Source organism: Penaeus vannamei, chromosome 27 (genome assembly GCF_042767895.1).
Source record: "Penaeus vannamei isolate JL-2024 chromosome 27, ASM4276789v1, whole genome shotgun sequence".
Classification (NCBI taxonomy): Eukaryota; Metazoa; Arthropoda; class Malacostraca; order Decapoda; family Penaeidae; genus Penaeus; species Penaeus vannamei.
This window is the reverse complement of record NC_091575.1, coordinates 33,718,587-33,731,546: the sequence shown is the minus strand read 5'-3', so window position 1 is coordinate 33,731,546 and position 12,960 is coordinate 33,718,587. Positions and strand designations below refer to the sequence as shown.

Here is a 12,960-nt window from a genome sequence, read left to right as displayed (position 1 = left end):
ATGAATATTACCATGTTTGCTATATCAATGTCTCTACTATATCACAGAAGCGACACGAAGCCTCCTTTCTCTGCTAGATAGTGTGTTATTCGAGGAAAGTCAAAATCTAATCAATGGTTCCCTTGTCTGTGGATTACGCGCTTATAAAATTTAATTACAATCCGCCAGTAATAATTTTGATTGAAATCCGTTTGTAGTCCTTCGTGAAATACTACTGATAGACCATTAAAACGCTGGCAGAAATATATACTTCATTTTCCGTATCTATGATGCTGGCATATAGTTGCGTTAACATCATTATTATTTTTTCTTTTGTCTTTTCAGACTAAATATACACGTAATCACTTTTCGTTGGGTATGGTATGCCACATCGTATGATTTCATATTGAATGTATTTCTGAGTTTTAGTTATTAATCGGTCAGTCTATTTAATTTTCCCTTAACATTTATCAATTGTAACTAAATCCTCTTTGCATGACATTCTAATTTCTATGCCAGAGACAGAGAGAGAGAGAGAGAGAGAGAGAGAGAGAGAGAGAGAGAGAGAGAGAGAGAGAGAGAGAGAGAGAGAGAGAGAGAGAGAGAGAGAGAGAGAGAGAGAGAGAGAGAGAGAGAGAGAGAGAGAGAGAGAGAGAGAGAGAGAGAGAGAGAGAGAGAGAGAGAGAGAGAGAGAAAGAAAGAGAGAGAGAGAGAGAGAGAGAGAGAGAGAGAGAGAGAGAGAGAGAGAGAGAGAGAGAGAGAGAGAGAGAGAGAGAGAGAGAGAGAGAGAGAGAGAGAGAGAGAGAGAGAGAGAGAGAGAGAGAGAGAGAGAGAGAGAGAGAGAGAGAGAGAGAGAGAGAGAGAGAGAGAGAGAGAGAGAGAGAGAGAGAGAGAGAGAGAGAGAGAGAGAGAGAGAGAGAGAGAGAGAGAGAGAGAGAGAGAGAGAGAGAGAGAGAGAGAGAGAGAGAGAGAGAGAGAGAGAGAGAGAGAGAGAGAGAGAGAGAGAGAGAGAGAGAGAGAGAGAGAGAGAGAGAGAGAGAGAGAGAGAGAGAGAGAGAGAGAGAGAGAGAGAGAGAGAGAGAGAGAGAGAGAGAGAGAGAGAGAGAGAGAGAGAGAGAGAGAGAGAGAGAGAGAGAGAGAGAGAGAGAGAGAGAGAGAGAAGAGAGAGAGAAGAGAGAGAGAGAGAAGAGAGAGAGAGAGAGAGAGAGAGAGAGAGAGAGAGAGAGAGAGAGAGAGAGAGAGAGAGAGAGAGAGAGAGAGAGAGAGAGAGAGAGAGAGAGAGAGAGAGAGAGAGAGAGAGAGAGAGAGAGAGAGAGAGAGAGAGAGAGAAAACCGGAAATAAGTAAGCTATACACTATACTATACTTATTCCAACAGAAACCAAACAAATATGAAATACATAAAATTCATAACAAATATGATAAACAATTCTTGCGTGAATGGGCAAAGACGGTAATGCAGAACCAGGAACAGTTATTCATCGCAAACGAGCTATGAACATTTCCAATATTTGACTACTACCATATTTATTTTTCAATACCTTATTTACTAGACAAAAGAAAAAAACACTATAGACTGTTTCTGTAAACTATTTTTTTCATACTCTCATAAGAAACGTCCTTTAAAGGCTAACATGATTGGTGTCGAACATCTAAAATAGTTTACCCGCAAACCAATTCATAGAAAACTTGTCATAGAAAATGTTGGTTTTATTGACGGGGAATATCCTAAACATGATTATGAAAATAAAGTGCGTTGATTTGGCCAACGGACCGTACTCTAAAATTCTTCTGATGCAAAACGTGTTTTAATCAAATCTTCAAAATACTATCATCTGGATTTAAGTATTTCCAATTTGTCAAGAGATAGTGGCGAACCGAGAACTGATCATTCCCTTTCTGTTTGAGAGGATACATTCACACACACACACACTCGCACACACACACACTAGCACATACACACACACACACACACACACACACTCGCACACGCACACACGCAGCACTCGCACATGCACACACACACACACACACACACACTCGCAAACACACACACACAGATTGCCACTTTTTGCATGTCTCTTTCGATGTCAGAAGTCAGATACCAAGTCCTACCATAAACAGCGGGATCACATTAGAATGCACATATATCATTTGATAAGAAACGAGAGATTTTCGAAATCTCATAACAGTAGAATGTCTCTAAATCATGAACACCCAAAGGATACAAGACCAAAGCAAAGGATAAGGAGTCCATTTCATAAACAGCCAGTATTAAGGAGAATGTTTATTCTCAGCTCTCAGTATATTTTGTACACAGTGGATGGTACCCGGAAAAGTGGATACCTTTAACTTCTAATCTATATGTACAAACTGACTTTCGAAATATTCACACGCACATATACATCAGCTAAAAGAACAAAAACATAGAACAGATTTTCCACGTTTTTCATATTTACTCTTTATGTCCTTTGAAATATATTTTAGACATGTGAACCCTTTGTATATATCAAGGTGCTTCACTTTGCGCACATAGAAACAGGATTCTAGAACAATATATAACATAATTTATTATATAAACTATCTAAATTTCAACCACAATGAACATTGTATATTTATACAATTTGTGCGCTTTTGGAGGAATATCCTGTCGTAGTTTTAAGGCCTTCCCTCCACAACCATATAAAAATTCGTGTTTAAAGTGTTCTAAGTGGTTGTATAATAACAATGAAAATGTATTGCTAACATTATACATGTTTGTGATGTGTCTGAATATCTTCTGAATTAATGTGGAAAGCAAAGTACAGGTTGGAAAATATTTGCTATTTTTTGAAGGATGGATAACAACCATTGAAGAAACCTGAAAATTAAAACATTAATTTTGATCTCTTGATACTCCTCCTTCCTTTCTTCCCGACAGTCGCTGAAAATGAGTTCTGCTACGATATAAAAAAACGTCCTTTTATATGTACAGGGTCAGTCATTTATCACTGATGAATTTACTCGGCCACTTTGGGCACAGAACCCCGACACGTATAACGCATCGCTGCTTCCTAGTCCATTGAGCGAACTTACGAAGACACAGAAAAGTCCCCCAGAGTCCGGAGAAACAAAGTCTCCCACGATAAGATCCACGGCTTATCGCGGTATGGGGGGCGATTACAAAAAAGTCTAGCGCGCTATCTGCCTGCATAAGCTGCAAAATCTAAATGCTACACGATTTAGACCACAGCTTCCACGGCGGCAGAGGTTTGGAGGCTTGGAGGTCCAGCTGGAGGAGGCCCGAGTGAGGTCTCAGGCCGACGACTCCAATGACCTTTTTTTTAGAGCTTAATACATTCGGATCATGAGGTCAGGGGGCAGGCTGTTGGCAGTCTTGAGGAGGTTCGTCTTGGTTTGCGAAAGGGCCACGTTGGCCTTCTTCCTGCTGACTTCCGACCTTAAAGTTTTGACCTCTCGCTCTGCTTGGCTTCTCAGCTGAAAGAAGGAAAATAGTCTTGTTCAAAACTCAAGATACAATAAGTGGATATTACAGCAGTCTTTTGTTACCACGTAGCCCAGTGTTATGGAAAAAATAAAGAACAATGACACATGCCTTTGTCTCCGCTTCTACTTTGATGTTCATGGCCTCCACGCGTCTGGAGATGTCCTCGATCTCGTGTCGAAGTCTTATGATAGAGATCTTGTAGTTGGCCTGGAGAAGAGAGGTCGAAAGGAGGTATTTGGTTTGGTAATAAAATGTCAGGGCAACTCATTATTATTAACAATGTAGTGATTATGTTATCACTCAGTTATCATCGAGATTAACCACTGAAGGAAAGGGAGATACAGATAGTGATGAATACATGTGTATTTTTGAGGGATTTAAGCAAAATGTTCATTATTCTACTAATCTCAGTGTTATTAGCATTGTCAAATAATTAACACAAAAATGTAACTATATATTTTTGTATATGATGTATTTCATGTTAATATGAGATCTAGAGTAATTTATGTCATACATAGTGTATCTTAAATTGAGAAAAATCGTTTGCTGTTTTAACTCCAAGATATGGATTTTGTCCTTGAAAGACAATCACTCCCAAACAAGAATGGACAAATTGAATAATCACATATTTACTACATTAAGAAAGAGAGAAAAAAATAAATGAAATAAAGAACAAATTTGGGAGAAATCCAAAACTGACCTTTCTGGAGGGTTCATCTCTGACCCCCGTGACGAGAGGCTGTCTTTTGACGAGGGACCCGATGATTCGCCGATGGAGGGAGTCCAGCTCGCTTCTGAGGGCTCCCTGGCGTTCCTCCAGCTGCGTCCCTAGTTTCCGCTCGTGCGAAAACTGCTGCCACCATTTTTCTCTTCGCTAAAAAGAGGGGAAAGTGTGACCAGTGTGTAAAAGGAGATTGTTGTCAGTTTTATCATTGTTTCTCCGAGTTTAGTCACACAGGGTCTGGGATAAAGTTGTATCTGCGGTGAAAAGGTTCTTGTAGTATTCAGGAGAATAGTGAAAAAATGTTTGTAGGATAAAGGGTTTTCTCTTCGCTAAAAAGAGGGGAAAGTGTGATCAGTGTGCGAAGGGAGATTGATGTCAGTTTTATCGTTGTTTCTCCGAGTTTAGTCACACAGGATCTGGGATAAAGCTGTATCTGCGGTGAAAAGGTTCTTGTAGTATTCAGGAGAATAGTGAAAAAATGTTTGTAGGATAAAGGGTCTTTGAATGAAGTAACTATTCTCATATTCTGTAGGTACAGCTTTATCCTGTTTTGTAGCACCAAACAAACAGGAAATGAAAACTGCCAAGAGAAACCCAAAGAAAATTAGGGCTTGTGTTTGTCAATATCGTTTAGGTGGCTGGTGCATGCGCAGTAAATGTCGAGAGACAGTTTAAGTTTTCCTTACTTCACTTGAGGAATTCACTTACAAATCTATCAATATAAAATTTGAGGTATCCAGTAATATTGCTCCTTTAACCTCCTTAACTGTAATTCCTTCTTATCCTCATCTAAAGAAACTTCATCAGTGAAACCTTCATATACTGTCTTTCTTCTCTTTCACTTTACCTTTTCCCGGACTCTCTGTATCTCCTCGTGAAGTTCTCTGGCTTTTAGGAACAGGTCTCTCCTCCTCTCCTCCGCCTCCGCTTTCTCCTGCAGGATCTCCGCCAAACGATTTGAGACTGTTTGCTCTGAGATAATACACATTAGTGAGTCGGAGCATTATGGAGTGTTTCGGATTTTGAGTTCTTGTATTCTGTGAACTACGGCAACTAAAGTCAGCTTGGTTAGAACTAAATTGATTGTTTTATAGACTTGTAACGTATGTGACCGTTTTCTCTGTACGTTATTTTGTGAATCACAAGTTAAATGTGCAAAATAACTCACTTAAGAGATGGTTGACACAATCGCGATGGTGTAGCTTCAGCGTATATAAGAACCACAAACCTGTCTCTTGGCCACACGGTGAATTCTGCGTTCACAAACTATAACAGTATCTTTCAGAACATTGCAACGAAAAGCTGAGCTTCATGCTGAGCGCTTCCTTCTTCAAACAACAAGTCACGTTAAGCAACAACAGATAAGAAAAGAACTGAGCTTCATCTGGATATCTTCTGGTCTATGGAACTTAGACACAAGGCAACATCTAATGCGTCTATTCTCTTGGACAATGCGCTTGACTAGTTACTAGCCACACACTAGCTCTACTGAACATCGCTCTAATAAAAAATCGACTATTTCTGCCTATAATGCACTAGAATTATGTAAGAAAAGTAAAGATATATGATCTTTAAAGACACAATACTGTAAAGCATTTTTAATGAAATCAGATTTAAGGATTGTAAACACTCAGTCAGTCTTGAAACTGGTCAAAAACGGTTTTATTTTGATTTGGTAGTTTCTGTTTCCAAGATAGGCCTATTTATTTTCTCTAATTTCCATCAATCATCGTTTAAACCTATCACGTCGAGGTTCACTTTTCTCTTCTTTATTATTTTGTGCGACCAAAAGTTGATCTTAATGATACAAATTCGCCGATAGCCTTAAGTCAGAGAACTTGAGCTCAATGGAAACTTTGTAAACAATATCATGACCTGATTTTGTTTTTTTTTACTTTGATATCTTATTCTGAATTATTTTGTAGTGATGCATGTGCTTAATTGGATTATTTAGAAGGAGAGAAGATGGAAGTAAACATTACTTTCATGCAGAGTCTGGTGGTGAGTCTCGCTGTGGTTCTTTTGCCATGCCTGTTGACGTCTGCCTCGATATTTGCTGAATTTCAAAACAGATTGCAGCTCTGTTTTGCTTCGTAAATATCAGGGAAAGTGAGATTGACAGTGTGCATGCGTTTCATTGGACAGTATGCATTTTCTTTTCGTTCTGGAGTGTTTTATAGACCTTGAAAGGGAGAGAGATTCCATTCACTGTAGTAGAGTGAGCGTCTACAGGTGCCCTTTCGTCCTGGCGTGAAATGCCTCAAACCGTTTTTCACCAATGCAAAACAATGCAAGCAAACACAACACATATCCTGTCTTGCACTAGAAGGAGACTGGGGGAAAAGAATCCGCCTTGAGCAGCAGATTTACCTTTGTCTTGCGTCTTTCGCTTGTGGAGTTTAGACCCCTTCGCTTTTCTCCTGTGGACCCCTCTCCCGTCCGCGTCCTCGGCGGGGTCGCTCTCCTTCTCGAGCGCGGCATCGCCCAGCTCCTCGAGCCCGCCGTCCTCGGCGTCCGAAACCCACGCCCCTCTACCACGCCCTGCCTCCCCGCCTACCTTCGCCGCGCGCCGGGCACCGCCGTCCCCGAGCGACTCACCACCAGCGACATCGATCTCGTACGTGAGCGTCAAGTGGTCTGGCCTAGAGGCGAGGATTTTGCCCGTTTGCAAGTCGATCTCACCAGGGTCGACCTCGATCCCGCCGATGACGCCCTCCTGCAGCGACGCCAGGGGCCCGCTCACGCTGTGGCCCTCCAGCCCCGCCAGCGTCGCCTCCGCGCTCCCGCCGTTCAGCGACAGGATCTCGATGCTGGGCTTGGCGTCGTCGGCGCCGTCGTCTAGCCCGGCTTTTTCCGAGGCTTTGAGGGTCTCCATTCGAGCTTTTCCTGCAAGAGGGCGGCGAGACGGCGTTCGATTATGGAAGAAATGTTCTTTGATTGAATTAAGAGAATGCGATAGTTGCTAGACTTAAATTCTATATTCATTATCACTTGACTTGGAAAATTCCTTTCAACACAATTCATTGCCAACAATAAGAAGTTCGGTAAATAATTTAATTGACCTGAAATTACTTTGAATTGTATAGGCCTACTGAAATCAGTATGTAAGTCGAAGAATAGTAAATACTGTAGTAATACTCTGAAATACAAATAGTTTCTGAAAAAAAAATTGGTTTCGATTAAACCTGAAAAGATTATTGGAATAATGGCAATACAGCGATGCTCAAATAAAAGAACAAATGGCACAAACACCTGAACAAGCTGATATGAATACTACTTATATAAAAAATTATAGTTACTACTTGTTGATAAATGCAAGTTAACTACACTAATATCATAGCAAATATTAGGACTATTAGATCGGAATGGAACACAGATCACTACCAAAAAATGTATTTAACGACAAAATAGCTACCATTTTAGAATATACTTATCTACTGTGAAATATTTGTTCATTAGCTAGCTATTTATATCAAGAGGCTATTTATAACTGTCTACCGAATAGACTTTAATCTATGATACAAAACTATGTAACGAACATCTGTAATTTGTCATCCCATATTTCTCCCAAAACTTGTTTCGATAACAGTATATGAGACAGATTTTTTTTTATCATACAATATATCATATACTGTTCAGGTAACTCCTCTTGGACAAATAAAAAAGAAAAGAAAAAAAAAACGGAAAGGATATTTTAAGTTCGTATCCCACGGTTCGAGGTTAGGAAGGGCGTTCTTTTAGGGTAACGGTTTTTTCAAAAAGGACAAACATCGCCAGCGTTTAGAAACAAGAAAAGAAATTGGAATAAAGTATCTCAGATGTATTTATCATAAGGGATATATACACACTCTTTATTTAGAAAAAAACAGCAGCTATATTTTGAAAAGAAAGTCGTTATTAATGCGCGCATTTCTGCAAAACGATTTCTTGTCCCATTTACACTTAATCTAACCTTCTCTCGACTATTTACATATATGTTTTACCATTTATGTGCACGTACACATAGTAGTTAAATGGAAAAAACACATAGTAGTTATATTACTGAACTTTATCTGTTGCATTACTTTTCACGAAAACGTGTTTTTTTTTGTACGTACAGTAAAAACTGTAAGTTGAAGCTGCTATGAGTAAAAATAAAAGTGCATTTAAGATTTAAATTCAAACTTGTGTTGATTCGATGCCGCATGTTCTTTGCTGTCGCTTTTTAATTGTTATTCAAAGTATATTAGGTTAGGAAATGTGGACTTTCTGAGACGCTGTAAACTTACCAAATAACATTCCATGTTTAAAATACCTGTACTAAGGCATTTATCGTTTGCTTTTTGACAAAAATTCCAAACTAGAATGATTTAAGTGGCATTACATCAAAGGTTTCCACTTGATTATTAAGATATACATCGTGTATTGAGAATGGGTATATTTTTACAGCAATTAGCTTATGGACAATTTCAGCGTTTTATGTCATCCTGAGATAGAAAATTGCTAAAATAATCTGCATTCAAGTCTAGAATATGTCCCTATTTTCACGAATAATAATACAAGAAATGACAACTAGATGACTCTACCGTGACTAAGCACCAGTCCTTTTATTTACGCAGAACGGGGGAAGAACAATGCTATGCAGACAAAAATAATTAGGGTGATTATGCTTCAAATGTAGTTATGTGACATGGAAAATTCTTTCTTTTTAGAAGGGAGGGACAGTATAAGGTTTTTGAAAAGTTATATGGAATGTCTTACGTATATAATCCTATTTAAGGAAGTTAACCTTGTAGTTCTGATCGAAATTGGATTCTAATCCTATAAATAAGTTCAGATTAAACGATTCTATGGATTTATAATCCCATATACACCTCTTCAAGGAATCGAATCGTACAATCCTAATTCAGATCCGATTTCAATCCTTGAATTAGAAGATTAGTCATTTCATTTATGAGGAAGACGCGTCGAATACATTTCAATTTCAAAATCCTTCGTCGTGTTTACATGCGTTCGTACCCTTGCATGACTCAGGCGATAAAAAAACCGTCTTCCTCATAAGTCTGGTCTCTGTCTTTTTCCATCCTTCTCTAATCCTTCCTTCCGTTTATATTTTCATTTTTCTTTTTGTCCCTTCTCGCTGCTCGTTCGTCATTCCCTCTTTTCTGTTTCTGGAGCTTTTTTTTAGATTATTATTATTTTTTTTTTCTCGGTTTTCGTTTCGTCTTCGTCTCTTTCTAACCTTTTTCGGTCATATTTTCGTATTTTATTCTTATTTCTTCTTGTCAGTTCCAAACCCTTTCCGCTTATATTTTCACTATCTTTTATTCCTTTCTCGCTTCATTCGTCACGTGCCTCTTCCTAATCCTTTTCCGCCTATATTTTCATTTTTGTATTTTATCTCCCATTCGCTTCTTAATTTCCTCTTGTCTCTTCCTAACTCTTTTCCACTTATATTTTCACCTTTTCTACCCCTCTCGCCTCTCCGTCATTTCCTCTCGTCTCTTCCTACCCTTTTCGGCTATATTTTCACTTTTTCCTTCTCGCTTCTCCTTCATTTCTCTTGTCCTTTGCCTGACCCTCGATTTATTGCCAGAGCTTTGGTGATGGATTTCTTCTTTCTTTCTCTTGCTATCTCACCCCTTCTTTATCTTCTCCTGCCATCACTTCCCTTCTTTAACCTCTCTTGCTATCTCTTCCCTTCTTTATTTTCTCTTGCTATCTCTTCCCTTCTTTAACCTCTCTTGCCATCTCTTCCCTGCTTTATCTTCTCTTGTCATCTCTTTCTTTCTTTATCCTCTCTTGCCATCTCTTCCCTTCTTCCCTCCCCTTCCTTCGCATTCCTTCTATTTATCATAGTCACTAGTAAGTCTCCTGAGAATCACCTTATCGTTCTTGGTAACATTTTTTTCCCACCTAAACCAGTTTGGTCTTGTTCTATAAGATGGATAATCTATTGCAGGGTTTGTGAACTCGGGTTGAGATTTCCTCCATAATTTTTTTCTTCTGTTTTTTTGTGTTTGAAATTATGTATTTCCTCGTCAGCCATTTACTTCTCATCTTTTGTCTCTGATGATATAAATTCCCGTTTAATCCAATTCGAATAATGAATGGATTAAATATCGACCATCTCCCTCATCAACCCACTTCTTGACTACGTCGCATAAAAGGAAAATAATAAATTGTTTCAAATACCAAGTGTTCGAACAGGGACTCGAACGCAGACTACCTTCCTAACCTTCCTTTGGCAATAGCACTTGCCACAGTGTTTTCGTGGGCGTTACGGCAATGGCTCTTGCATGAGAATATAAACATAGCCGTGAAGGAAGAAGTGAACACGAAGACCCTTGCTGCTAACACGCGCGGGCTTTTTTTTTTTTTTTTTTGTATTATTTCACTCGATCAATCTCCTTTGGTCTCCCCAGCCCCCGTCGCCATTTTTTTTTTCGTTTTCTTTGTTTACTCCCCCCTCCTTTCTCTCCCTGCTACTCTTCCCTTTTCGATATAGGTGTAAGGCCTTTCATTCCTCCTTCTTCTTTTTGTTCTTTATTTTATCTTTATTGTACATGCCTCGTCCTACTTCTTGTAACTAAGCGAACGCTCTAAAAAAACGCTTTCATTCCACCAACACCGCGGGGGAACCCAACCTAAAAGCTTTTTTTCTTCGTGTTCCCAACTTTTCCCGCGCGTGCTTGGTTGGGTAGGGTCTGCCAAAGGTTATCCCGGACAAAATCTTCAAACTTGTTATTATCTAGATCGCGGGGAGAGGATAATAATGTAGAAAACGTCCAGAGGATCACAAGCCTCCAAAAGCTAGAAAGATAACAGGACATCGGGGTTGCTATCGTATTAGCCTGATCACACTCGGAGGGGATACGGGCGTAAACGTGACTTGATTCATGAGGCAGGTATCGATCACAGGTAATCAATGGCGAGACCTGTAATGGGTTAGTTACGCAATTGTGCAACACACAACACTTCAAGTTACGTTACCATGCGTAAGTGATTGATAACACAACACGTATGGATGGAAACTTTGGAAAATAAAAGGTGATACAAACGTGATCATTAAACAATAAACAAAACAAATGTGTAGTGATAATGGTTGGTGCGTAAATGTGATTAAAAATGCACAATTAAAAGGCTATGCTTGATCAACAAGAGCCATTAAGTGTTGTCTTTGCCAAAACAATGGATGTTTGGTACAGGTTGCAATGCGTGGCGGTGAGGTTAACAAAACATAGAGAAAGGATAGACAGTTATTAAAGGAGAAAGTTGTGTAATGATTATGATGAGAGTGGAAGAAGATGTGGAATTAATTGGTTCAGATTTTCCGGATGAATATGACCAGGATTTTTTTCCTGTATAGTGTTAATATTGCTTCGAAATACTAGTGTGATTCTTCACTAGCCTTTCATCATTATTTTTGTGCTTTTGTACGAGGCTTTGGAATAATGTTTGGATTTTATTTATTCCCAGAAACAGTCATATTATGGGATAGCGTTCGTCACCATCATCATAAATTCATAAATCAATTTTAAAAATCACCTTTGCCACCGTCCTTAGGATGTATACAAGCTGGTGTATTGCAAGAACACCTAAGCAATGAGTCGTATTAAGGGGTAGTAGTTCGAATCAGTAATTTCTTGGATGTTTGTATCTGGTTCCTAAACTGTATTTATTTTTTTTTCTGTTTCAAATGAATATCCCGGGATTTTGCTTTTGAACGTAAACGCCATTCATGTTTTATACATTCCAAGGCCAGGGAACGAAAAGGAAACGTGTAACAAGGTTGTTTACATTTCCAACAAGCGAATGGCGGAGAACATACTCTGTGAACTACGAGCATATAGGCTGTAATCAGGCTATGTTAGTGCACACATTCTAAAAGTACCTGGGCACTGAGGGCTGGAAAGTGTGCAGTACATGACCTAGTGAGGGAAAAGTGCGGACATTCTACAAGCAAAGGTCAGACGAGGTCAGAGGTAACGTATACATTCATCTAGCTAGTAGCTAGTGAGGACAGGGAGGTGTACATAACCAGAGGTATTACTAGGAAGTGGAAGGGTGTGTACACAGCCATCGTTCGTGTGGCGTGTGGAGGACAAGAGGGCGGTGGAGAGTCGCCCCCGCCCGTGGCTGAGGCGGGCGGGGGGAGCACAGCCACAGGGGACACGAGCGAGCACAGGGGGAAACAGCCTAGACTAGTGAGTGAGGGAGGAACACGCTGCGTCTTACTGTCATCGGCCTCCTCCCCCGCAGCAGCGTCCTGGGCCTCCTCTCCTGAAGGGGCTGAACAAGGCGCGGGGAAAAGGGGTTTGAGTGAGGAAGGAATTGAAGGAAAGGGGAAAAATATTCTGGATGAATCACCCAGATGATTTTTTTGTTTGGCTCAAGTCTAATTACAAGCAAGGCAGAGCACTAAGGAGTTGAGTATACAGATTGAAGCTAAGTTGGTAAGTCAATTTTGGAGTGTGGTTAAGAAAAAATAATAGCATTAGCCAAGGATAAAAGCTACTACAATCCGGTTATTTACACGGCCTTCAGTAAAACCACTCGCTTGGAAGAATGAGTAAAAGGAAAGAAAGAAAATCACCTGAAACCCACAGGCGAAGATTCCAATTTCGATTACCAATTTTACACCAATAAAGAAAAAAATAATTAAAAAATCACACGGTCCCTTAAACAACAAAAGATTAGAGAAAGCGATAGAAAAAAAAAAGAAGAAACAGAACAAAAAAGGGATAAGAAAGAGAGAAAAAAGAAAGAGGGATATAGATAAAAAAGGAAGA

General features: G+C 39.6%; 1 protein-coding gene across 1 annotated transcript in view; it reads right to left on the bottom strand.

Annotated features, from left to right (window-relative positions):
- Positions 1-2,217: 2,217 nt before the first annotated feature.
- Positions 2,218-12,960, bottom strand: part of LOC113814002 (ribosome-binding protein 1) — a 33,194-nt gene continuing 22,451 nt past the window's right edge. Inside the window, exons 6-11 of the mRNA XM_070140708.1 lie at positions 12,407-12,460; positions 6,560-7,075; positions 5,037-5,161; positions 4,166-4,339; positions 3,574-3,672; positions 2,218-3,455 (exon numbers count right to left, since the gene is read on the bottom strand). Coding sequence (XP_069996809.1) covers positions 3,309-3,455; positions 3,574-3,672; positions 4,166-4,339; positions 5,037-5,161; positions 6,560-7,075; positions 12,407-12,460 — 1,115 coding nt within the window. The 3' untranslated portion in view covers positions 2,218-3,308. The remainder of the gene's footprint in view (positions 3,456-3,573; positions 3,673-4,165; positions 4,340-5,036; positions 5,162-6,559; positions 7,076-12,406; positions 12,461-12,960) is intronic.